At 43.6% G+C, this 27659-nt stretch overlaps 1 protein-coding gene and 1 non-coding gene across 5 annotated transcripts; one reads left to right on the forward strand and one right to left on the reverse strand.

Moving 5' to 3' along the window:
* The first annotated feature begins 5008 nt into the window (after positions 1-5008).
* Positions 5009-5080, forward strand: trnaq-uug. Its single transcript has one exon. It is a non-coding gene; the product is annotated as a tRNA-Gln (tRNA).
* Positions 5081-6150: 1070 nt separating this feature from the next.
* LOC121613790 (tensin-2-like) lies at positions 6151-26351 on the reverse strand. Of its 4 annotated transcripts, none has more exons than XM_041947441.1 (25): positions 26320-26351; positions 16641-16673; positions 16492-16541; positions 16146-16329; positions 16005-16055; positions 15790-15912; positions 15626-15690; positions 14968-15051; positions 14759-14871; positions 14575-14635; positions 14232-14307; positions 13584-13713; positions 13021-13086; positions 12791-12907; positions 11309-12694; positions 11039-11180; positions 10082-10944; positions 9768-9899; positions 9247-9339; positions 8978-9055; positions 8711-8788; positions 8345-8513; positions 8155-8223; positions 7793-7822; positions 6151-7598 (listed from the first exon to the last, which is right to left on the reverse strand). In XM_041947441.1, the coding sequence occupies exons 4-25, from the start codon at positions 16305-16307 to the stop codon at positions 7454-7456; spliced, it is 4233 nt and encodes a 1410-aa protein (XP_041803375.1). In that variant the 5' UTR covers positions 16308-16329; positions 16492-16541; positions 16641-16673; positions 26320-26351; the 3' UTR covers positions 6151-7453. The 4 variants fall into 4 exon arrangements, with proteins under 4 accessions (XP_041803375.1, XP_041803367.1, XP_041803358.1 ...); XM_041947433.1 differs by lacking the exon at positions 26320-26351 and adding an exon at positions 24287-24336; XM_041947424.1 differs by lacking the exons at positions 16492-16541; positions 16641-16673; positions 26320-26351 and having other exon boundaries at positions 16146-16337.
* Positions 26352-27659: the final 1308 nt, after the last annotated feature.

A 27659-nucleotide genomic window follows, 5' to 3' on the forward strand; every position in this document is an offset into this window, starting at 1 on the left:
AGCATCAGTTGAACACATATTAGTATGCACATCCAAGCAGTAATGTGGCTGCAGGTTTAGAGGAGATGCATTTTTTGGAACATTGCTTCACTATGGTGCATTATGACATTATTATACTGGCCACAAGATGAACTGAACTAAATGAAGAGGAACTAAAACAGCAAACTAAATGAGCTGAAACATTAAAGATAAAGCTAATAATTTGCTGAAGTGGGATACTGTACAGGGTGAAATTACACAGGACTGCAGATGCGAGTATTGTGCATGTATGGTAAAACTAAATAGTGATTAACAGACATGAAATAAGTCATGTCAGTGATGATGGATTGTTCGGATGCAAAGCTATCATGGTGAATAAAGTCGATGTAGCACAAATTCTTACTAGATTTTACAAGGGTTTATCTGGCCATTTTTAAATCAGAGAAAAGCACACGCTGATTGGATGTGTACATTTTAACAATTTATTTACATCTTCGTAGATGAGAACAGGACACAGGACACAAATATTTGAGGTGCAGTAGAGTACATTCTTAAGATATATGATGGCTACCAATGATAGCAGAGACAGCACAGTATTTTGCAAGTCACTTAGTCCCCTTTTTGGGCATCCCAAGATGTTGTAGCACTCTTCACGACCAACCCGTGAATATGTCCTAGGCTGCCAAATGTGAAAACAAGTTGTCTGTGCTGACTGTATAATCCAGTCCTGAGATGATGTTTACAAGGGGATGGTATTTCATGACCTTGGCCATAAAGGCTTGCTCTTGCCTAGACTCAAAGGTGCAGGTCACCTCTGAACAGCAACTGCAAAATGTTTAATCGCTGATGAATAAACAAGTTAAAACATTATTATCAAATGTCATGTGTCCAAAGCTGAACACACCCTTCACATGCTTTTAGAATTACAAATATGAGCCACACAGTACGTCTACGAGCACTCCCTGTGTCCAGAGCTAATGCCCTCAGGTGCACCAACCCACTTACAGCACCTGAGAGCATCTCCGGCCGGCCTCTGAAAGCATGTGCTGATCAGCTGGCAGATGTCCTCGTGGATGCACTCAGTCTTCGCCTGCTCCAGATTCTAATTCTTGAGCGTAGTACAGCATGTATTCATGTTGCCTTTGCGACCCAGGATATCCTGCCTGAGGGACTACCAACCTGTTCCACTTACGCCTGTCATCAAGGGATGCCTCTGGCTGCCAAACAAATCCCACATAGACTGACTTCCCCAAGGCAATTTGGACAGTCTGCAGTTTGCATACATTTTTAAATTTATTTAGAATTTTATTTTTTTTAATTTTATTTTTCAAGATGTGAGACTCCATAGGGGAGTCTTTCAACACTGAAAGAGACTAATAGAAAACAACAAACAAACAGAATAGTTACAACTATTGTATCCAAAAATGATACAAATGAAAAGATAACATGCAAAATACATACACATTTCTTTACCCTCCAGAGTCCACTTCCACCATTTGCCCTGTCACATTTGGACCTGAAGAGCATACATGCGAGAATACTGCTGTTTGCAGCATATCATGCAGTATATCTCTCCTCAACCTCAGGGACTGCATCTGAGCACCACCATGTGCAACTGAATCTGGACTTGCTGACAGGCAGACCATTGGTAATGAAGATTGGCACTTCCTTCTCTCATTCTTGGCAGTGATCACACATAACTGTGTGGCACAGCACACAGTTTGAGAATGACACCACAGCCGTCAGCATTGTCACTTACTGAGTTTTCATGAAGGATGAAAGAAAATTATCTCTGTCTTTCAGTAAAAACCTGAACCGGAATAACTGGTTCTAACTAACATTCTTATATAAATTTGGAATATAAACTAGCTATAATACTATGATAATACTATAATACTAACTTTAATACTTAACCCTATAATGCCGTGGGTATCATATTTGATACATGCATTTCTGAAACTTTTTGCATTGCCATATGGTAAAAACTTTGCTCAAAAAGATACAAACAAAAAAACATATTTGCAATTTTTTTTAATAGTTAAAGGGCCAAATAAAGTCTTCAAATTAAAAAAAAAAGAATTTTCTGTCCATTATTTCTTGGGTCAGGCATTATAGGGTTAAAATGTAAAAAAAAAAAAAACTAACCTAAAAAAATCTTATTTCTAGCCAGCTCCTCCTAAACAGAGCAGTCACATGAAGTCTGCATATGAGGCAGAGGTGAGACCCTTAAATATGGTGCCAGGAAAACTGGGCAGAGGAGATAGTTGAGGACAAGAAAGAAACACCACAATTCATCAGTATTCCTCCAGTGGAGAGAGTCAGCACTTCCAAGTGCCCTTGGCTGAGTAATGTTGACATGTAAATTTCAGCATGGCTCTGCAGCTCCTCACCACCGTTTACATGTGCTACGCTGAGAGTATCTGTAGCACCTGCATCACTGTGTGGTGTCCAAGCTGCACCACCCCGGACTGCAAAGCTGTGCAGCAGGTGATGTAAACAGCATAGTTTCTCACAGGCAATAAACGACCAACCCTCCAGGACGTTTACCGCAGGAGACACTTGAACGAGGCTCACAGAATCATCCAAGACCACACTCATCCTAGGCCACAAACTACGCAGTGTTTTACCCTCTGGAAAACATTACCAGAGTATTATTTCCAGAGCCAGCAGGTTCAGGACAGCATCGTCCTCGGTGCCATCGGACTGCTCACGTCATGCCCTTACTGCCTCCATTGTACTCTTTTGTACCATTTGTAATATCTCGCTCTTTTTCTGTATGTGCTGTTTTAAACTGTTCAGTAGTTTCTATTACAGTTTTGTTCTGTTTTCCACCGTCCTGTACTGTTCTATAAGATAAGATAAGACTTTATCAATCCCCAGCTGGGGATATTTGGTATTGCATAGTAAATAATATAGTGTAAGGTACAATTTAATTGTATTTTATTCTAATGCTGCTGCTAATCCAGTCAGTTAATTAAGTTTAAAATGCAGCATTTCAAAGCAGTGGAGTTTATGACTGTCTGAAAAGTAGTGGAGTAAAACAAGCTCCACAAAGTTTCAAGTACCTCAAAACTTAAATGTACTTTATTTTCACTCTTGATGTAAGGTTTAATGATATACAATCAACAAAATAATCAGTGCAGTAATGAAGTCTATCATGGCAGGCTTTTCTTCTCAAAGCATTAATGATAAACCAATTCAAAGTATGTGAGAAGCCTCATTATTTTAACAGTTATAAAGTAAATGTACACATACATATAGAAGTTGTTTTAATGTGTGCCTAATGGTTTAGTATTAGTGCTGCATGAGCTCATGAGTTTTAACACAAACAGATATCTTTTAAGTTGCAGCAATCAATCTTGAGCATTGTTGGAATTCCTTTGTCTTCTTCAAATATTTACTTACGAGATCAAAGGTTATTTTTCTTTTTATAATTCCTCAGAAGATAGCCATGAGGGGGTGGACGCTGTTCCTGGACTCCTGCAGTTTTTAGACTTCATACAGCACAAAAATAACAGGACTTATTGGAAACAGGTATTACAGTTGCTACATGAGCCAGTTCTCAAATTTAGTGATGCGGCGAGGCTGACTGTGATCTTTCATTCCCAGACAGAAAAATTTGAAACCTCATACTGTGGTCCTACTGTTTTCCTCAGGAGGCTCGCGGGGTGCTGCAATATGGAGATCTGACTACACCAGAAGACATCCATGGTCTATAAAGTCCCTCTAGTTCCCTCTTCTGGGAGGATGAAGGACAACAAGGCCGCTGATCACCCATTACTATACTGTACTATCACACATGGGTCCCTAGGCTACAACACCACTACAGTGCTAAATCTTACTGTGTTGCACTTTTCAAAATGGCACAGGGGAAGCGAGCCACGAATCCCTAAGTACCTGCTATGAAATGCACTTCTATGCAGCCAGTTGAGCTAGTTCCAAGCAATCACACCAAAGTGGTGCCTTTATTGTTTCTCAGCAACGAAGGGAAAAAATAAAAAGCATGAAGATCTCACTATATTATCGTATATTAAATAAGTGACAACCCAGTCAACTGGATTAACTATTGAGTGGAGAGTTGGACAGAGAACCAACAAAACAGCTGGGCTGGAAAAACACTTCTGGAACTGGTTAATCATTAGGTTATTCGGAAGAGTTAATAATAATCTGTGTGTCTTAATGGAGCATAATGCACAAAGCAACCCCATTCGCACTAGCACAGACAACCTTTTACCCCTGGTCACTGAGCATCCTCATTGGACTATTTAGGATCACCTAACTGTTGAAGCCTGTTTTATTTTGTTTTCCTAATTAGATGTACTGCACTCATCATAAGCGATCATGAGACTCTTGTCATTTTTCAAATGCAGCTGTTTTCTTTTCTAATAATTATGCAATCTGCAGTTAAAGGGCTATGGTCCAGTTTTCAACATAAGCATGTTCACAATTTTAGCTTCCCGGAAAAAAAAAAATTTGGCTGAAGGACACGTTTCAGTTTATAAACTCACGTATAAATAAGATTACAAATACTTTGACATCTTTTATGTAATGTAACTTTTATTTTGAAAACAGAGCTTTTATTTTGAGAAACCACAATCGGATAAGGAATAGCTAGCTAGCAGACATCATATCAGAGAGTAGTTGACATGACTCTCAACCTTCAGTAATGTTATTGATAACACATACTCGACTTGACAAACATGGTCGAGTGTCTGCACCTGTAAATGGATGCGTATATTAATAACAAGCAACCTGTGATTTCACACTCCGACGCAGTTGTCTCACCACACACAGCGAGTTTTGTTAGCTTATCAGAGTTAGCTAGGCTAGTTTTAGTTAGCTAACTAGCAACGGCGAAACATGGTCCAGTTATCATTCAGAATAAGAGCTGAACCTTTCTAATAGCGTACCGTTATGGTAAGGCAACCGTGGAATAAATTTAATATTCGCGATTATCAGTCGAAAGTATGTCTGTGAGTAGGGACTATGCAAGCCAAAATACGTTTCAGTTGATGGGGCTAACACAGTTGGTCCCATGGTGTAATGGTTAGCACTCTGGACTTTGAATCCAGCGATCCGAGTTCAAATCTCGGTGGGACCTCTTCCTTTTAACCTGTCTCTCATTAAAAGTATGAATAACGTGTAGTCAAAATTAAGTACCTGTGACCAATAGGGATAACACTTAAATAAGTAGTAAATGGAGTAGGCAATGCAGACAACTCCAAAAATTCACCTTAGAGGAATTAGCAGAGAGAAAATCTGACAACATGGTGGCTGAGGAGACAGAATAGCCTTGAAGATGCACAAAATGTCTCAATTAGCATATGAGAATTAAGGGAGGTGCTGGCGAAACAGGCAGAACTGCACTAGGGAAAGAAGAAATAAGTCACATCATGTTGAAATACTTAGTGGGGGAACAGACGAATTGTTGCTATCAGTTCTATGCAGTAAATTATGGGCGAGAAGGAAGAATCTCAGTGATCTTGAATGAAAGAGGCTAATGTATTTCTTTGAGAGAAGAGGCACAGTCGCTGTGTACCACAGCAGATTTAGGAGAGGAAGTGTTTGGAGGATGAGATAAGAAGAGCTCAAGTAAATAAAGAGACAGTGGCTTTTTGATGTTGAAAATCTTTTGAAGATATGCAGAGGAGAGTATCCAAGTAAAGTACAGAGACCGACAAGCAATGAGCACACAGTTACAGAAAACAGGGCGGGTCAAGGCCAGTGTGTAAGTATATTAGAGTGTGGAAACAGTGTAGAGGTCAGAAAATGGTTTTATGAGAACTAGTGGAGCCAATTACATGACTTTAAAAAAATGGCATTAAGGAAGCCTGTATCCAGGAGGTAATTATGCCAAGTAACGTAAAACTTCAAAAAAGAGAAAGAAAGGATGGATGCTTGTGTCATGAACTGTGCTGTTTCAAGGTGATGGGTAAGTGTAAAAAGCTGAAAATATGTGGAAAATCACACAAGAACCCAAGTGTCGCACCAAGTTTAATCAGATTTAACTACTTTTACCTGCTCTTGGCAAGCAACAAAAAACCTAGCAACAAATATACGATTCGGTGTGCAAAGAAGTAATAAAATGCCATATTATTAAATGATGAAACATACCCTTGTGTTTGATCTGATTTTATTACTTAAAGTTCCTGTCAAATATGACATATAGCATTCTTCTCACCACCTCAGGGGACTAAAATATATTACTTCTTTTACATAAAAATCCATTATGAAAAATAACGATTGTGCTTAAGTCATCTAAATACTTTATAAGTTCATAGAAAACACACAAATACCAAACAACAAAAATGTGTTGATAAAAAAAATAATCAAACATTCAGAATATCTTTACATAATAATAAAGTCTTTGGCTTTAAGTGAAACTCCCCGCTAAAGTATAACTCACACATTTTGTGTTGCCATGGATATTGGTTGGTTAAAAAGAGACACAACCAGGACCAAGACTAATCTGTGATATGGTTAATAGTAATCTGCACTGGCTCTGTTTAATGGTGTCATTACCAACATTGCAGATGTTCTACATTTTGTCATGTGAGGATGTCCATTGAGTCCGTAACATTTCTAACTTCACAAAGTAAGGCTTTTTATTATTTGTACTGTAGACAAGTTGTCCATGTATGTAGTTAGTAGCTACATAACATTTTGTTAAATTGTCCATCTGTGTGTGTTTTCAACTGTAGTTTGGCATAATACACTACTACAACTATGGTTATCACTTCAGCAAAAATACACTTTAACAGTGTATTTGTAATGGGAACAAAATGCTGATTGTTACAAACATGTTTAAAACCACTGAGTTAAAATGTAGCCAAAGACACCTTCATCTTAAATAATCAAAATACATGACTTCTTTCTTTCATCTAATCACTTCCTCACATTGCATAAGGACCAAAATAGCAGTTATGCCACTTTACACCTGAAAACATGACTCTTACATTCTACTACATTGCTGAAGACCTGAACCATTTTCCCTCGAGCTTTAACTGTAGAGAAACCTTTAATACAAATAACAGTGCAGTAAGTGGATTGTCGCTCACGCAGCCTGTGAAGTTTGTAGCACATTATGTGAACTGTTTGAAACAGGGTAACAAAATAACTTCATCAACAGCAAAAAAATCAAACGAAATAAAAAGCTTTTTTTTCCAATCTCATTTGGTAAAGGTTACCAAAGTTAGGACAGTTTTTGGCATATTGAACTGAACATATTCCCCTCTAACTGTTTTCTCCAGAAACTCACATATTTACAATACTTTGCCCTACAGAGCGCTGATCTGTCAGAACTAGATTCTGTTATAAAAACAGTCATACAGCCAAGCACAGTGGTGCCACCTGTACAAATGCAAGCAAAAATGTAGATACACACACACACACTTCATTAAAACACATGTCAAAATCATTTTAACATCTCCCCCAGATCCCCAACAGTCCAGAGTTTTCAAATTCTCCTGCTCTCTCATCTGTGTAGCTGTGGTCCCAGCATGACTTTGTTGATAAAGTTGACAATGGCCACAGCTGGCTGCTCGGGGTCCATCTCTGCAAACAGGTGACACACGTTCTCCGTAGCGCTGCCCGTCCGCCTCGCCACGAAGCCAAACATCCTGCAGCAAAAAGCACACAGGGGAGGTCAAAAGACAGGGCAGCAAATTCTGTTTGACACTGAGAGAAACCAGATTGCGTCTTCTGAAGTCAGAGTAACAAATCTGATTGTAATTCATTGCCATGCAAAGTAACACACTGTACCAGTTGATAATATCACTGGCAAAGGAAAACACACGGTGACTCAAGCACTTACTTGCTTGATGTGCTATCAGAATTAGTCCACCTGAAGCACGGGCACACAGATAGAGACACGGAGACAAAACGTAGGAAAACATGAATAACAAGACATGGAGACTGTTTCATACAGTACAAGGCACTGATTAGCAATCTACCTTCACCTCCCAGAGTACAAAAGCAGACGCACAAATCACAAAGATCTTATATTTCTAGAATATAAGTCAATATGTAAAGTATTTGTGGAGCAGCAGCAGCAGCAAGCACACAGATATTATTGCCTTTACTAAAGCTAGTGAGCAGTAACATGTACAAGCACATTTAGTTTTTATTTAAATCATACTGTGAGTGTCTGTTTCTTGATATGTCTCAGTGACCCACCTCTGGTCTTGGGGGTCAAGACTGCTAAAAGTCACACTGTTGATGGGGTAGTGTCTCCTGAAAAACAGCCTGTGTAAACACAAACAACATTGTGACTCATTTGTCTTTGGAAATAGCTTTAAGAATACTATCTGGAAAGTTTGTTACATCCAAAATATACATTCGTAGGATTGCTGTGTCTAAGATGTACCTTCTTTTGCTGTCGGTCAGAGTGATGCCCTGAGAAGACACTTTGAAGTGGACCACTGTTGCAGCTGGACGTGGATTCAGAGCCAAAGTACACTTGGTTGCCTTGGAAACAGCCTCGGGCCCCGTCAACGACTCGGTTTCCACAGAGTTCAGGTAGAGCACGTTGCAAGCTAGTTTGTGAGAGAGATGAGAAAATGTGGATCAACGTAAACACATGTGCTTTTGGTTCAGCGCTTTGAAAAGATGTAGCTTGAGCAGCCTCCGCTGGTCAACAGTAACTACTGCACTGCATGTGAGCGGTCCTCTGAGGAAGGTCACACATCAGCATCAACAAAATCACAGAAACCAAAACAAGCTTCTGTTCTACCTGCTCCTTGTTTGAGGAGGTCGGCCGCTGTGCTGGTGTTTGTTGCACTCTGAATCTCCTGAAGCTCTCCAACCAGGTCTGAAACATCATAGTCTTCAGTTACGTAACAGCACTGTCTAAATTATTGAGGATCCAGTCTGTGACTGTGGTAATAACCCTTGTGGTGTTAAGCTGCTCTCACATATTGAATCTGTCTTAGTTGAAAATGCAAGATATTTCATTTGACAATAAAGATCATGACATCTAAATGTTTGACACTGATTTGACCTTTTTCTGGGATGCGAAGGGCACATGGCAGAGAGATGGGAGTTATTGAATGCTGGTACACCAGGGCAGATAAACTTCCTGCGACAGAAAGAGAAGACAGGTAACACAGATTATGATCGTGGCAGATAAGAAGGCTTTAAAAGAAGGAAAGAGGTGATAAAAAAAACACTTACAGGTAACAAACTGGTTAAAGCAATCAGTTTCAGTATCTTGTACATAACTAAACATGTGAAATGTATCGTGGCAGTCGTGTCTCCCACATAACTGACCGAAGTAGGACTCGTTCTGACAGCCCTTGATCTTCACTCCCCGTGGCCCAGTCTCGATAAGGAAGTGTCTCACCAGCTGTTCCAGAGGATCCCCTGGGGGACAGCAGAGGAGGGTGAGAGGGAGGGAGAGGAGGGTGAAAAATAAGGCAGACTGTCGTGCTGCGGAGCATACTTTATAAGGATGAACAAAAAATTCCCAAAATATGATATTCTGATTCTGTTATTAACCTGTAGGGAACCATAACGTCACTTCCTTTCTTGATCACATTTGTGCCTCACCTGTGTTTTTCATCTCATGTATGAACAGAGTGAGTCAGAAATACACAAAAAAACCCACAGGCGTCACTAATAATATTAATTATTCAAGTGTCCAAGTCAGCACTCACAGTATGACAGCGTTGCCCAACGTCAGGCCTCTGAAACTAGCATTCATTTTATTATTTACACCTGTGCTTTTCCTACTGTGACCTGCCAAACGACGGCCAGTTTATTTACATGAACAACACATTCGTGATGGATACCTTTGCTGCCAATGATGTTGGCGTTAGGAGGTGGGGTGGCCACCTTGAGGGCCAGGCCATAGGCCCCCTGGAAGGAGTTACTATCTCTGATGAGGAAAGTTCCTGGTTCCTTATCCTTCAAAACAGCTATGGCTACGAGTAGAGAAGACACATTAGAGAAAGGGCTGCAACAATGACAATATGCTGCTCTTTTTGCTATGATGTATCAGATTTCACTATGCTGTATCATCTCATCATTAATGTTTAAAGAAGATTGGATTGTTTGGTAAATACAAACATTTCATACAATCATAATTCCTCATCATAACCCTCACCTTGGTCTCTGGAGATGCCCGGTTTATACCAGTACTTGGAGCTGTCCTGGACAAACTTAGCATTGACCCTGATGTCTGTCTCCTCCCTACAGCTGTGTTGTGCCGACCCCCGTCTCTGCTCTCCCACAGAGGGGGAGAAAGTAACATGGTGTGTGGGGGAATGAGCTGAGGAGGCCCGGAGCAGAGAGTTGTGCCCATTCAGGGATCCTGGTGTGGTTGAAAGCCGCTTCTTCTCCGGGAGCGGTGGCTGGATGGCGGGGATGGTGATTGCAGTGTACCCGGTGTACGGTACATGAGGGACATTTAGCAATGGGTAGTAATAGGATGCTAAGGGGAAGGTTGGTGTGTGATATCCGTCGGGCACAGGAGATGGCGGTTTGGTGTCGGCTGAGCTGTCTCTGTCTGGAGTCAGTCTTTGTCCTGCTGCATCTATGGCTGATGCGGATCGCTGGGGAGAAGACTGGAGGTCCGGGGAGCCAATAGGAGAATTTGGGGAAGTGGTGGATGGGCTAGAACTCAGACTGGCAGAAGGGTTCATGGATGCACCTCTGCTGCTGTCAGATGGGGACTCACCGGGGATGGCAGAGCCATTCAGTTGCACTTGGACAGGAGCGATGATGACAGTGGCATAGCTTGAACTCTGTAACTGATTAGATCCCTCTGCACCCCCTGTGATCTTAGCTGCCCCAAGCCCACCATCAGAGCTCAAGCTCTCACTTGATGGCTGTGAGGAGTTCATGGATATGTTGGAACTTTGGGTTTGAGTTTCTCTTGGTACTGGTGTGATATTATTGCCACTGTTTACGTTGGACTCCAGATGTGTAGAGGTTTCTTGGTTTTGAGGAGGGCTATCAGCAGTTACACTAAGGAAAAGTATTGGAAAAAAGGTAATTATCTACAAATGTGGATATATTTTATTTTTAGCATTAGTAGTAAAAGAAGGAATGTTTCACCCACCTGTCTTCTGTGTGTGTGGGACTGCTGCTACCAATGACTGTGTAGTCATGATCAGAGTCCAGTCCAGGGGTGCTTGACTGGCCATTTTTACCCTCTGAACCCTGGGATATGTCATCCTCTACGATGGCAACAGCTTTTTCCACTTTGAAAAGTGAGATAAAACAAGATAAGATGAAGACATAACAAAGAAATAAGAAAGAAAAGTGACAAGAAGTAACTAGCATTCAAGAGTGTAGCAAAACCCCATCCTCCCCAGCATCCATCATTCACCTTTGTGATGCTCAGCTCTAGATGCAGAGGGGGTCTCGGGCAGCCTGCCTCTCCCAGGAGAGGGGCTACTGGCAGGCAGAGGCGAGGCAGATCCAGAATGGTACCCTGAGGCGTAACCCCGGCTCTCATGGCTCTCGGCTGGGGATGACTGATAAGGAGAGCAGGGACAGAAGTGGTGGGGCTGCGGAGGGGTGTGGTACCCACTGCTGGCTCCATCCCGCACATCCATCAGAGACTGGGGGCTGGGGTAGCCCTGGTGAGGCCCGATGGCATATCTAGGATGCTCCAGGTTTGGACCCTGATCCAAAGCGGAGTGGCAGACACGAAATGCCGGCATGGCTGATTTACACTGCCAGATTTCCGCCTCTCTTGCCACCTCCCATGGATTTTCACTTTCCCACAGTGGAGGCGCCTCTCTTGTTCGTTGCACCCCTGCTCCTTGGGGCCAGTGTGGGTTTTCCGATTGGTCGGGGTGCAATGGGTGGAATGTTCTAACTGAGGCTGATTGGTGCTCTTGCCTACTGGAGCAGTCCGGACAGGGGCAGCCAGAGGATGGTGTTGGAGAGCTGAAGAACATTTCCCTGTAAGGGCTGGAGGGCAGCGACTGATGGGAGAGATGAGACGCTGGATTGTGGCTGGAGTAATGGAAGAGGTGACACTCTTCACCAGTGCAGAGTCTGTTTGAGGCCGGGAGGGTGTGGCTGTGCGGGTGGGTGCGTTCAGGGGCGGAATAAGGGTAGCAGGGCCTGAGGAGACAGGGCAGGGGTGGGGGTGGGGGCGGACGTTCCCATGGTAACTCTGGTAAAGGATGGGCACTGTGTCGATGGCAGAGTTCCATATGAGTTGAATGAGGAGGCGGAGACACAGATTTGGACGGTAAAGCCGGCAGAGTTTGGCTTTTTGGATGCTTTTTAATGCTGCTGCAACGGCCAAGACAATGACCATTAGAAAGGCAGGGCTCTCGTTCCCTCTCCCATCCCATCACATCAGCACACTTCATACCTGCTCGACCGCAACACAAGCGCTCTCGCCTCAGAGCTCCAGGACTTGATGGGTCTCCGTCATCTAAAATAGCAGTCTCTCTGTCCCTTTCTTTCCCTCTTGTTTTCTCCTTCACTCCATCCTCCCCGTCTCCTCTCCTCGATGGACTGGCAGTGTTTATGGGCGAGGAGGCTTCCTCCAGTTGATCAGAGGGGACTGAGGAGCGGCGAGAGTCAGAGGTGTAGTTGAGAGGCTGGGGCTGGCTGGGAGTTTGAGGCTTGACCGTTGGGCTGCTAGTTAGGCACCCGTTAGGTGATGCTGCTGAGGCAGTGGAGCCCGGCCCGCGACGCTTCCTCACCTGAGCGTACAGGCTGCCGTCCAGAGGGCCCCTCGTATGAGAGATATCTGGTTGAAACAAGAAGGGAGTGTGTGGTGATGCCTGACTTTATGCCCCTAATATAAAGCTTAGTTTTTATACCTGTGATTGTGCACATTTCTTACTTTCCAAGCTGTCTTGGTGGTTCAGGTTAAAATTCTCATAAGAATCCCACCTGACCACCGGGTCTGAGGTATTGTAGTCCACTTTAATGGAGGCGTCATTCTTGCGGTATTCTCGACCTTGGAAAGCAGACGTTTTGATATGACACACACGAAAATGTAAAAAGAAAGAGATTGGGTGCACAAAAAGCACCAAAGGATACAGTGAAAGACAGACAGTCGATAATATTCACCTTTCATTTTTTCTGGCCCATCAGAGAAGATAAACTCGACTGTAGCATCTGGAGGGAACCTGTCATCTACAGAACGACAAGCACAAAGGCAAGGACTGAAATATCCAGACAGTCTCCGTAACAACACGGGCTGATAAAAAACAGTCACAAGAAAGTGTGATCTGTGAAGTGGAAATACGTATAATAATGGAATCAGAGCGTAACACTTCAAAGAAATGCATCTGGAATAAGTTTCCTTTTTACTTTCCTGCATGAGTGTGGGTAATATTATTTATATGTTGTATGCATGTGTCAGCATGTAGCGCTTAGATTAACTGTCATGAGACCGCTGCTCACTGAGCCACGCACAAGCATTTCTGTTTCATCTCAACTGACACTGTCATTTGATATTTGTCCCAGAATACACAAAAGCACCACAATGGTCTGAAAGGTAAGTGAGTCTTGAATTATACGACCATATAAACCATTCTACAGCTAAGCTACAGCAGGGTTTCCTTAAACAGGTGCAGTAGTGCTCCTACATATACATTTCCTAAGTAACCACTGAGCCCCTGTTTTCATACCTGTGCAGGCCAGGTCCAGTTCAGTCTTGCCAAACCACAGCTGGGCTCCGTGAACGGTGCAGGTGTGGAACTGGACTCTGAACACCACCTCCCTCTCTGCTGCTCGACTCCGCCGGTGGTAGCACTTCACCTGCAGGATTGTTTCACATGGACTGTCTCAAAATGTTGACATTTTAGCAGACAAGCGTGACACAAGAGTAAATCAAATTTTCATTTGCTTTGTCACAATGCGCTGTTTTGCTGGATCGTATGTCTTCAGTGCGTGTTGCTGCTATGGCAACCAATTATTCTCTGAGACAAATGAAGTACCTATGTGTCTTCCTACGTCGCTAAGGGCTTTGAATGTTTTTTCACTCTCTCAAAGAGATATGCAGGAAGAAGCAAGAAAATAAATAAGCATGCATGATCAGATTTACAGAGGATTTGTAGCTTAAAGTGGTTTAAAAATAATCAAACACTTTTTAAAGGCAAAATGATCAAGTGCCTCCCAGTCAGGAGATAAAAAAACAGCAGTTTAGAAAGTGGGACTGGAAGACTTCACTCCAAGATTTAGGTATAAAAACAATTGAGGCACGAGTACGCAGAGGATGTAAATCATAGTAAGGCTTCCAGTGAGTGACATGCAGTTCAAAATAAACTATTTCTCACCATGATGTCCCCCTTTAATAATAGTGCTGGCTCTATAGTCACACACAGCTTCCGTGCCCTGGAGCTCTGGGGATCACTGGATACACACACACACACACACACACACACACAGAGAATTAAAAAACAGCCACAACAGTTCAAAACATACATAAAACCAGTCAAAACATGTCTCAGTTGGGTGGAACAGTGGTAAACAACATTAACTTCAACATAAGCACAGACCATCCTACAACTAAACACAGACAGTGGCCTGTATAGACAACATCTGTCAGTTGGACAGGGGGAGGAAAGGCGTCTGCCTGCGCACACATCGGTACAACTGGACAACTGGCAATGTGCTTACTAGACGCCTGAGGTGTAGACCAGCTGTAGAGACTGGTAGATTTTCAGGAAAGGGTAGAAACCTGCAGATACAGAGAGAAGTTGAGGAGAAAACAATAAAAAGCTTACTGTTCAGTGTTCAAACATAAGAATTACCATGACAACACAGCAAGCTATTATGAAAGATTAATTGGTGTAAAACTGACCTCCTCCCGCCTGGAAGTTTGGTAGTGATGGAATGAGGACCTGGTGGAGGAACAGAGGACTGCTGTTCATTTTGATGGTACCGGACAGCAAACCGCCAAAATAGTAGATGTACCTGAAGAAGAGAGGCGAGGAAATGGCGTGATGAAAGCAGCAACGCAAGCAGCGATCTATGGCAGAAGAAATACAAAGATATGTGAGAGTGCTCCACCTGTTCTGAGAGGGCTGCAGAGAAGAGGAGACTTTGTCCTCGCAGAACTTTCTCATTGCTAGCGTGGTTAGAGCCTGGTCGGCTCTGTGGACACAACCGGAAGTGTGTTAATCGATGCTTCAGTACAGATCTGTGGAGGCTAAAGTTCAGACAGCTATAGCGATTCTTTAGGAGGTAATGAGGTGTATGCCTGGAATCAATCATGGCTGTTTTTGGTGACTTCAATTACCAATTTAAGCTGTTCAACAACAAAAGTCACTGTGTGACCGCACTAAGGACAGTGATCTAGAACTGAAGCAATCAGACAATCGATGAGTTGATGGACAGAAAAAGAAGAGAGAAAATAATCTGATGATTATGCAACAACGAAATTGTCATTAGTTGCAGCCCTGCAATGATCACTTTGACTTTCTCACTGAAGGTCATCAAAGATGGTTTTGGCATTGATGGCAAGAAGTAACAGTGAAAACAGAAATTATTGTGACACAAAGGTTTTCTATGTAGTTCAGATGTCTAATGTTTCATCCTGGTGACGCATTCAAGGATCCAGTTTTTCTTGAGTGAAATGCAGCTTTGATGGCAGGTGTGAGTTCAGCACAGATGATTGATCTTGTTGGTGTGTGGAGTGCCTCGTTACGTTAGTAGTGGTGCACATTACCCAGCTGATATCTTGCTGTAGTGCATGTAGGCTGCCACAATGACCCCCGTCTTGCCTTTGTTACCCTGTCAGAACGCAGATGAAAGTGACCATGAAATAGCTTTTCCAACTGTTTTTCGTCTCTCACAGCAAAGCCAGCAGATGTGGATTCAGGTTGCACTGACCTTGCAGTGGAGGACCACTACATTGTGGGGGTCAGAAGTCAGCCAGGTCTCCATGGCTTTACAAACGGCACAAATCCTGTCCAGGGGCGGGGCGTGAAGATCGGGCCAGCCGTAGTCCTGCACCTGAACCGCAGGGGAGAAAAGATGTTTCGAATTCTGACTTTCGAATGAGTCAAACCTGTCCATCAACCTTGAAAAGACATAAACACTCATACCTTTGGGTTAAGTCTGGTGATGTCATGTCTCTTCTCTGATAGATTTAGTAGCTGGGAAAGACAGAGACACATAAGAGGATGTCACAATCCTATTGTATCAACCACAAACTGATCAAATACATAGCAAGTTTCATGACTAACCAAGAACTTGTCTTGGTGCTTGGATTTAAGCATGGAGGCCACTTCCTGTAGGTTTCTGCGGTACCGCTGCTCCTCCAGGTCCGGCAGGAAGAAGACAGAGATGATCCTCTCTGTGATGTAGGTGAGGTCAAAATCATAGTGGCGCTCCATCACATGCTCCATCGCTTGCTTCTCACTTTTATTCCTGGACATTGTGAGAATTTATTGTTTTCATGCAGCCAAAACAGCCATTGGGCACTCAAAGCCTAAATCCCATAATGTTTATTTCACCGTACATTTTATTCCTGTTTTAACATAGCAAATATCATTTTCTGTTGACTGATGTGTGAATCTGGCTGATTGGTACCTTGGTATGGAGCCTCTCTTCTTCTGTGGTGTGGATTTGGTGGAGCCGTTCTGAGAAATGATCAGAAATGCGTCACTCTACTGCAATTATCGACCGCATTGATCACATAATACTAAGCTAAAACTACAAGTACATGTAAACAAGCTCACCAGGTCTGGTGTTGAGGTACAGGTGGGAGTCACCTGAAAGAAAATGAGCACATGTTTGGTTTTTGCAGCAGTCACATAATTATACACACACACACACACACTGGGAATGAACCAGCACATGCCAAGTCATGTGTTTGGCTTAATGCTCTTGGTGCTGCTCCAGCAGCGCAGATGAAGGGATGGAGGGATGAGGGGATGAGGAGGGAGGGATGAAGAGTTGATGGAGAGGGTAGTAAGATTCACTCTCACTTTCCCCCTGTCATCTGCAGCAGCTGTTTTGAAGAAGAGGCCGTCAGCGCAGATTTGGCGGTTCCACATGAAGGGTGCGCGCACACACACACACACACACACACACACAAACACACACACAGGCACACAGACACACACACACAATAACAGATGCGTACACATAAAGACAGACTTCGCTTTAAGCATCTGCACGCATGCTTACAGAAATGTAAAGAACTCGAGGACATTCTTCTCTCACATACTGTGTAACTAACTGGTGTTTATTGTGCTGGCACGGCAGTTGAATAAGCAGAAGTGCTCGGTGTAATAAGAGGTACTCAATAAAAATGATTGATTTTGGGGGTTTTATGTCTCGTAAAGAAGGAGGAGAGGAGCGAGAGGGATAGAGTTCACCGGAGGAAGACTCTACATGTGGCGTGCAGTCCTTGTACTCTGCTGGTGAGCCAGTAGTCAGTTGCCAAAACCACAAACACACGTACACACACGGAGAAAGAGAGAGAGAGGGAAGCCAAGGTCATTCAAACAGGCTGCAGCCACGAATATACAGACAGACTTACGCAGGTTTCTGTACATTCTTCTATTCTGGATTCTTTACGCTGAGGATAAGTTGACCCTGAAGTGAGCTTGTAGAAATTGGTATGTCAAGGCGTTTCTGTCTCATCAAACCTCGACAGGTGACATCCTGTCAGCTTCTGACCTGTGAACTAGTCCATGAGATTGATTGACAGCTGACCTGCCCTCTGTGGCTAAGAGCTCGCCAGTGCTGACAGGTGTCAGACAACAGGTTAACAAGTCAAACGCCTGACAGTCACGATGATCTACAACTGAAACAACGCCAGGAAAAAGAGCTGCGACACTAACTAGAAGTTTAATATTGACAGAAAAAGCCAAAGACGATCAGGTCTGCAGGACATTTTCATTACTACATTTGTCATTTTTCTTTATTTGAGACTGATATCATAACTTCAAGGTAGCTGCTGGTTTTAAGGACTAATTTGCAAACCTGCTTTAATTTTGACAAAAATAAAGGCCCTTAATGCTCACTATAATTGATTGTCAAGTGAGTTTTGGACCAAGAGAAATTTAATTGTGTGTGTGTGTGTTTGATTTCCACTTGCAGTCCCAGACAGACGAGGCTGACTTGTTTTTGTCTTTGTTCAGTCGCTGCAGAATAGCTGTGTGTTTCGACGGCATATCACGCCATTGTATCGGCAACAGCAAGATAATATTTTCGAAATGACTTTAAACTGAGGCCGATCAATTCAGTTTCCCGTTGTGAGGATCATGCTGCAGCTCCTGCAGCATGATCCTCAAGCAGCTTCTCAGAGACAGACATGAATTAATATAGACACATGATACTGGTGACTTGACTGACAAAAATTGGCGGCTGATTATTCTCACAGACGTGATTCCAGGAGGAACGAGTGAAAGGAGGAGTGAAGGGGGCTTGCTGTAATAGGTTACCGCCTGGCAGAGAACATTCAACTAAATATGCTGCTGCTGAACTGAGCAGATAAGATAAGATGAGATAAAACTTTATTTATCCCCAGCCAGGGAAATTTGGGCATAACAGCAGCATGTGAAAGCAGTGGGAAGTAAAATAGCAGCAGAGGTAGAGAAAATGAAAAGTAGACTATTTGTATGTACATATTATACAAGCAAAATGGTATTTGACTATATAAAAGAAAAATAAAATATGTTGAATAAATATATAAAAAATATGTAAAAAATGTGTATTGCCCAAGTAGCTGTGGAAAAAAAGAACAATGCAAGCTGCCTTCACGTTAAAAATAACAATAAATACTTTTACTACTATTGCACAGAATAATAAAATATACAAAACAGTAAATGATATGTAATATTGCACAAAATGTAAAATCAACACGGTCTTATGTTAAGTGGTGCTGGAGTTGAGTAATCTGACAGCTGATGGAATTAAGGACCTGCGGATGATGCCATTGTGTGATTATTGTCTCAATCGGACTGACAGCCAACATACTAACACTCTGTATATGTCATCTTGATATTATCTGTCAAAATCCCAAACTGTAAAATCCACATCTGGACTTCTTTGAAGTCAATCAGCTCCTTACACATTCCACCACAGTGTAAATGTATGAAGACCTTTTGGACATACTAATTTTGGAAAACAGCACAAAGACAATATATTTAATGTCTGACCTCATCAGCTTCACTGATTTTTATAAATATCTGCTTATTCTGAAATTGATACAGTAACATGTTTCAAACAAGTTGGTACAGTCCACAGGTAAACAGGTTGATTGGTAACAGGTGATAGTATCATGATTGGGTATGAAAGGAGCATCCTGGAAAGACTCAGTGTTTCACAAGCGAGGATGGAGCGAGGTTCACCACTTTGTGAACACATGTTTGGATAAAGGATGTTACTACATGGACTCAGGAACACTTCCTGAAATCGTTGCTGGTGACCACAGTTTGTTTGCAAATGACTGCATTCTGTTTTTATTTACGTTTTACACAGCGCCCCAACTTTTCTGGAATCGGGGTTGTAAGAGCGACAGTAGGAAATGAAAGAACAGGGAGACTCAGCCATAGGGTAGAACCCTGTTAATGGGTTTAATAATAGTGGTTAAGTGGATAAAGTGCTGGCTCCAGGAAGAAACAGTAGGAGACAGACACAACATGTGCATGTGTACCCATGTCTAAACACACACATGCACACATGCACAAAAGAAGACAAGGGCTGAACCTGGGGGCAGGGAGCAACGACATGCAGCATAAAGGCAGAGGAGGAAGACACCAGAGTCAACAGGAAGCAATTTGTGACAGGATGTCAGTGCTGGTCAACCTGCGTTCATAGACACACACACACACACACGCATAGCATATACACGTGTCTTTGGTAGCTCTGCCAGCCTCGGGCTCTTCATTAATGCATGTGGACTGTACGCTGGAGCCACCGGGAGCCGAGCCATCTGGTTCAGTTTGTCCTGTTCATCAGCTAGCATTTACTGAGGTGCCAACGACAGCACTCGACCCCACCCTCAGGGACCGGCTGACTGTCAGCTGACTGGATGCCTGGTCTGTGTAGTGGTTCATTTTGCCTTGTTCATCAAGTAACACTTTTCATTTATTTATCAAACAAAAATGGCAAACACTCCCTCATTCCAGCTTCTCAAACGTGAGAATGAACTGCTTTTCAGTGTTTTCTTTGGCTTTTGGGAAATACATTAATTCCCTTTCTTGGCCAGAGTTACATGAGAAGATCTCTCAATGTCAAAACTGTGAAAATGTGAAAACGGGCGCTCATAGTGATGAATTATCCCTCAAAAATGAAGCTTTATGGAGCACCAGCTCATTGTTTTGCCGTCAGGCCTGAACTTTAAAGTTTTGGTTCACTGTCACTGCTCTCATAGCATCGTTTTTGAATATAGCGCAGCGTATAGCAGCTGGAGAGCCAGATATTTCCCACCTGAGTTAGACCAAAAACAGAGCAAAAACGTGAATATTGGACTTATTGGACCTTCAATTATTACATGTTCAAAGCTCACTAATTAACACATCATCGCTTCTTCAGATGCTGGTCGGCGGATTACCTTTGAAATGAGCTAGGCTGGCTGTTTCCAGTTTATGCTAAGCTAAGCTAACCAGCAGCTAGCTTTGACAGATATAAGAGTGGGTATCAACCTCCACTTCTTACTCCCAGCAAAGATGCAAATACATGTGCGTCCTAAAACGTCAAACCATTTATTTAAACCACTTGTTTGGTCCAACCAGCAGTCCAAAGTCCCAAAATAACAGAGAAAAATGCGAAGCTGAAAGTAGCAACAAAGGCAAACTGAACCACTAAACAGCCCAGGCGTCCAGTCAGCGAACAGTCACTCAGCTCCTGAGGGTGGGATGGATATGAAGCTGTTGTCAGGAGCCAGTTGGCTTCGCTCAGCACAGAGCTTGGAAACGAGGAAACAACTTGCTTGAATTTGTCCAAAGTTTAAAGAATCCTCCTCTCAGCTCCTCCAAAACTCACTCAGCATGTTATAGCTGTTGAAGGTGCTGGTAGCTGGATTTTGGGACAGGCTTCAGCTTCCTACTGAGATCTCTCAAAATGAGACGGGTATCAAGCAGATTCACATATTTCCCAAAATGTCAAACATTTTTTCGTTAGTACATCATCTTGGGCTCTAGGAAACTGCATTTTTCACTACTTTCTGATCCTTACATCCTCTCAGATCAACTAAAAAACTGACATTAATCAGCGTTAATCTACATGAAACCTTTAGAGCGTAACAGTGGATCTTCCTGCAGGGAGCCAGTATCTTCTCCTCCACAACAGAGTGACTTTGGCACGAACTTTACAAGCTGTCGCTGCCACATCTTGAATTGTCACTCCTATTCCAGGGAGGAAATCCAGCACAGAGATCTGGGGGAGCAGCTGAGTCAGTTACAGGGAAGCAGGAGATAAATGTGAGTGTTTGAGACGCCGGCGTCGGTGTGCCATCCAGGAGGAGCGAGTTTCATTCTGACAGTCAACTCAGAGCTGACAACACACTCCGGAGAGGGAGAAGTGAGTAAGCTTTCCCATTTGAAACTGGCAAAGCATAATAACCACGGCTCACTCCAAGTTCCATCGCCTCACAAAACGACACGAAAGCCCAAAGCACTGAAAGCTAAATAGAACTCTGAGGCTTTTTCTTTTTTTTAGCTGTGAACGTTTCACTCAGGGTACCAGAGGGCAAAATTAGGAGTGGCTGTGATTTAGGCAGCTTCGCATGAAAGTACGGCATCCCCCCCCCTCCTCTCTCATTATTATTATTAGCCTTTTCTTCCATTTTATCTCATCTTTGATCATTTCTCTACTTCCTACCCCCTACAGTCTGCCACTCCCCTCTGCTCACGCTCTGTCTCTCCCTGCTCGCAGTGCCCGGGGACAGGATAACCACAACCATCCCTGCCGTGAGACACAAGCATGTGCTCCCCCTGAATAAACAACATCTATGACAAAGGACACCTTGATAAGCATCACACATAGACGGGGCAAGTCACTGTGTAACAGGCCCAGAACAGAAGGGAGTGAGAGGAAGAACGAATGAGGGCTTAAAGCAGAAAACAAACTCTCCAGGGAGAGGAGATGGCGACAGAGCTTGGAGGGGGGGGGGGGGCATCAGGAAGACGGGAAGGATGAAAGAGGAGAGGCAAAGAGAAAGTAAGCACTGGATGGGAGAGAGATGTCAACAGCTGAACATGCTGACCACTGACAGAGAGCACAGAGATTTCACAGCGCTATTTTGATAGAGCTCCTTATTTTAGAGCATACCGCCCTCAGAACACTTAGAGGATCAGTTTGTCTGTTTGTTCATCAGTCATCTCACAAATCCACTCGCCTTTCTGGAGGCGGCAGTGGCATTTTCAAGAGGCCTGGCAACGGATCTGTACGGCAACGCTGTGTCTCACGTGACTGCATCGTGGCAGCATACATTCGTGCTTGGTCCTTGACGCTTTGCCAGCGTATAATAATCTGAAAGTGACATGTGCATTTATCACAAGATATTGTCTTTATCTATATCCAACACAAGACCATCAAAAGAAATACATTAGAAGTGATGCCCTCTAAGCTCAAATTGTTATAAAGACTTTATGGGAAAAAAAGGATCTGTACAATTCCTGGAATAATAAACAAGGCTTACTGTGCACATATCACTTGGCTTAGGCCCTCAGGAAATGAAAGACAATGGGTAAATATAAACACTGTGCTTGTGTGCATTGTCTCTATACCACTTTATTATTGATGAGACCAGTAAAGCAGTAAAATTAAATTAACCATGATAATTCCTTGTACACAGTGCATCATGCTGGTGGTGGCTATAAATAGCAACAGCAATGTGACATCAATACATCACCACCTTAATCAAATTAAACAGATGTTCATCTGAGAGGACTTTCCATCAACAACATCCGCTTCAAGCACCTTCCTGCTGATCTCTCGATCTCTATCGACTTAGCCGTTTCTACCTTCTTATTGATGTGCAATGACACGCAGCGCTACGGCAGGACAGCATGTCCACCCGGCCTCCTGTGGTGGGACACGAACAACAGGAAAGGCTGAAAAACATGACACTTGTTGCCGTACTGCTCAAGATACCGGATACTCACAACATCCGGTCTAAGCAAAACTGATAAATCAGCCAAAATTAGCATACAGGATATACTGTATATGTAATACTGGCGTGTGTGTCAGATGATAATCATCAAGAAACTTCAGTACAGAAATGCCACAGTTTGAGGCGTTTTAGCAACAGTTCCGCCATTAAACATTCTCTGATTGTATCAAGATTGTTTATGTCATGTATTTATGTAAACGAAAAATCGCAACTTTGCAGGCAGCTTTGCTGATCGCTTCCAGCTCCACTGGCACTAATTAGGACTAATGCACAAAACTATTAAGCACAACACTTGCTTATTACACAAGCACATCGTCCATATAGCATCATAATCGCCATATCAATTCATAAATCAGCATGAGGCATTAGCAGAACAGCTGGTGCATAAGAGCAGAGACTGTAGCCATTTGTATTTCACTGTGCAACATTAGGATCCATCAGATGATGCGAGGACAGCTGACTGGGTCTGGGATACGACCATTAGTCTCTGTCGGGTGCCCCACGATTGCCTATACACATCATACAACACAGACATGTATGCACAGTGTTAAAGTAGATACGTACAACAGATAGTTACTGTGGCAAAATGCATTGTTGCACAGCATACACAAGTTCTGTAAATCTTGATTAAAAGTAAGAAAAGTTGTGCATACAGATAAAGCAGATGAACGCTGGTGTATGCAGACACTTGCAAATGCACACACACACACACACACATACGCACACACACAGACAAGCAGACAGACACATGGCGACAAAGACATACACATATAATCTATCCCATAAACAGTCTGGCACAGCTTGGCTGCAAGTTTGACAATATTCCACATTTACAGGCATGTATAGAAGCATATAGAGGGGCTGTGCAGTTCCCACCATCTGCTAACCTGCTATCTCATTAAAAAGTAAATCTTAGGAATTCTCTTGTATTAAAAATTAAAATCTGTGTATTTTTTTTTCTTTTGTAGGTCACAGCAGGATTCACTGCTTCATTTTCTGCACTTGCCTTAATCACAGTAAATGAAATCCTCTTTTTGGGCCATGCAAGAGCTCTCTGGCTACAGCTCTAATGGAATAATATGCACGATCACATGCTGCATTATCAGAGCAAACACTGTGAGGAGGCTTTAAGGCTGGTAGGTTGCTACTTAACAGAGAGGAAAAACATATAAAGTACATAAAAAGTGAAAAGTGATGCGGTGAGGATGTGAGTAAACAAGGTTTCCTCAGTAAATGCAGCGCAGAGCGTGTTTTTACCTCTCAACAAGCAGCTTCAGTCTTTCCCTCTGCCTCCGAGCAGTCCTGTCTGTAGAGTGGGACACACTACCTCCCTCTGCCTCGCATACAAGCACTCTGCTCACTCTCTCTCTCACCAACTGCCTTCACCTCCCTCCCTCTCTCACGATAACACACACACACACACACTCCCACTGTGCCAGCAGCACATGCAGCATAGCCTTTCCCTCCCTGTGCCATACGCACAGACACAGTAAAGCAAGTACTTTCCCCTCGCACGTGCCCTCACATGCATCGATACGCCGCATGCAGACAGCGGCCACAGCCCTGCAAAGTCACAGGGTGCTGATGTCCAGCGACCTCTCCGGTGGCCTGAGGCTGAGAACGAGAGCTGGCAGGAGGCAGAAAGTTGATAAGACAGACGAATGGAAGATGCACAAAGGATGCAAGAAAGAAAAAAGTTTAGATGTGGCTGTTCTGGGGCTGGTACGGCGATGACATAACACACTGATGAAAGCGTTTAAGACTTGAGAGACTGAGACTATAAAACATCAGGAAAAGGAGAAATCTAACAGATTTAAGGTAAAACAAAAAAGATGATGACAGTGAGAGGCAAGAGATGAAAGAAGTAAAAAAGAAAGGAGGGAATATGTTGACATAAGCACACAAACACACACACACACACACACACAGACACACACACAGTCTGCCTCCCCAGCTGCCTCTCACTTATATGTGTCCCCCCACAGATCACTGACAGGCATCTACGGCACTCTTGTTATTTCCTATATTTACCCGTCCAGACTTCTCCTATCCAGATTGATCATCGTCCCGTGTGACGATGTCCACTCTCGTCCACGGCGCCTGCCTCTCCTGCAGCCACGGAGAGTTGTTTTTGGCTATCGCCGTGGAGACCAGGGGGACGAGTATGACAAAAATAATAATCCTCTTTTAATGCATGCTGCTAAGGCACAACAGCTGGTAGTGCCCACTTGCACACCATTACAGTGTGTGTGTGTGTGTGTGTGTGTGGAAGAAGAGGAGGAGGCAGGAAGTCCCCCCTCTTATAAATCCCACTGGATTTGAGCTGACCTGAAGGGCTGAGAAATAAAGATGATGGGTCCCTCCGTGTGACAGTTTGTGTGTTTGTGCTGTGGGACAGTGAGGCACCACACAGTTACAGCGAGGTCACGAGCTCGCTCGGCGGTGTGTGATACTGAGCTGCTGTGAGCGGGGTCACATGAGAGCAGATGCGGCTGCTGCCAATGGTTTTGACATAAGCTGTGGACTCCCCTCCCTCCATGATCAACCTGACCCTGTATGATTGTTTAATGGCAGCGCAAAAATGGCGACGAGTCGTTAGTTCTCTTTGATTCTTACATCACATTAACCAAGGATGCAATATTATTTTCAAGTCCATTTGAAGCAATAAGCTAAAGCTCATTATATTATTGCTTATAAATCATTGAGTGCCGCATGAAAGTAAGTAAGCTGTGACGATGTGCACAAATACAGGACGATCACTGGACGGAGTCTACAGTTACAAATCCTAAAACAAGTGAAAATAATCTGTTCAGGAGCTTCTCTGCATGGTGCCATCTCCCTGAGCTGTGCTGTCTCCTCCCCTGACCCCCACCCAGACAGCTCACAGCTCACTACTGCCCCCCTCTGATCAGCCAGAGAGCATGTCTCACAGACAATGAGTATCAGATTGTGGTGTAAAATATGATTCTTTACTAAGCACAATAAGCTTAAGATGAATTAGGGAGTCACTTCGAACCAGCACGGAGGCTTCCCGGGGGCCTGAGGACTCCCTGGAGCTCCTGCTATGTTACCACATGACTGAGTTACTCATGGCGACCTGGCTGTTTGCAGTTCAGGGCGGAGGCCCTCCTTTAACCACACATGTAGGTCAGTGCACATGGCTTACTCCACTTAAGGCTCACACCATATTAACATGGGGAGCACTGACACAGGAGTACAACCTGCTCAGGACAGGAGGAGGGCAAAGCGAGTGATGTGTGATGAATCTGGTGAGGAGTTGTATGGCTTACCTTAGCTTCACATGTCTTGTGAACTGCAGCCTTGCACTCTGCACACAGTGAGGAGAGAACAGAGGAGAGGCACATGATTTACTCTGACAGTCAGCTTTGAGGGAGACAGAGAGAGGTCGGTCATCTCTGTCAGGTCGAGGTGTGTACTTCCGCCGCTCAGCTGTGTCTCCGGGTCTGCTGCCCGACCTGACTGAGACATGAGACGTGGACTCACCCTTGCAGAAAGCCCCAGGGTTGTCGATGTTCAGGCCGCACACATCGCACGCTCGCTTCCTCTTGAAGCTCCTCTCCGCAAAGGCGTGCCCCCCTGCTTTGGCGAGCTGCAGACACACAGGGTAGTCAAATGTCATCCATCTCACGACAAATAAATAGAATTAGCAGAGAAGATACCAAAATGGAGCAGCCCGAAGGAAATCATCCACCAAATCATGCAGCAGCTGTGTGCTTTTGGAAAACTGAAGCCATGTGAACGCCGTCGTGCTTCATACTGAGCATGTGGCTTTGACAGTTTCAGTTTGAGCAGTGTTCCCCGTGTATCTCAAAGCATTTTATGCCAGCTTTGCTCCCTCTGAAGCGCTGGATGGTCACTGTCTCCTGCGTGGCTGCCGTCAGCACAGATGCGCGCTGATGCCCTACTGTACGTTCAGCTTCCTCCACTAAAAATACCTGTCGTATCACGCTGAGTTTCAAGTTTCAAGGCGTCCTGTCGACTCGTCTTTTAACTTGTCCTCATTCTGTCTCAGTCTGTCGGGCAGCTAAGATGATGAAAAATAAGCAGATTTCTGTGCTGTCACTCCGCCCTGATGTGTCGCATGGTCACAGGTAAGCTAAATGGAACCGAACAGACAGTTTTGGTGTTCGCTGTGGATGCTGTTGATTTGCGGTCTCTAGGTGTGAAGGTGAGTCCAACACTGTCCAGCCTGAAGTATCTCAAAAACTACTTGATGGATTGTCATGAATTTTAGTACAAACATCCACCTTCCCTATTCACGACCCCCTCACTTGTCCTGTAGGTGCAAGACATCAGGTCAAAATTTTTGGTCACTACTTTGGTTTATGACCATTCCTTAGCCTTAGGCCTTGCTAGTTGGCTAATGTTAGCATGCTAACACTCGAAACTAAGACCGTGAACAAGGTAAACACTACACCTGGTAAGCATCAGCACGTTAGCATTGTTGCTGAATGCTAACATGTTGCTGTACTTTAGTGCTTTCTGTTGATCCATTAATAGCCAATCAACAGGCCTCTCGTCCCACCAATACTATAAATATACAACACTGTTTAAAAAATACTATAACAGCATTGCAGTGATACATATTAAATGGCCTAGAGTTCATCTT

Source organism: Chelmon rostratus, chromosome 2 (genome assembly GCF_017976325.1).
Source record: "Chelmon rostratus isolate fCheRos1 chromosome 2, fCheRos1.pri, whole genome shotgun sequence".
Lineage (NCBI taxonomy): Eukaryota > Metazoa > Chordata > Actinopteri > Chaetodontiformes > Chaetodontidae > Chelmon > Chelmon rostratus.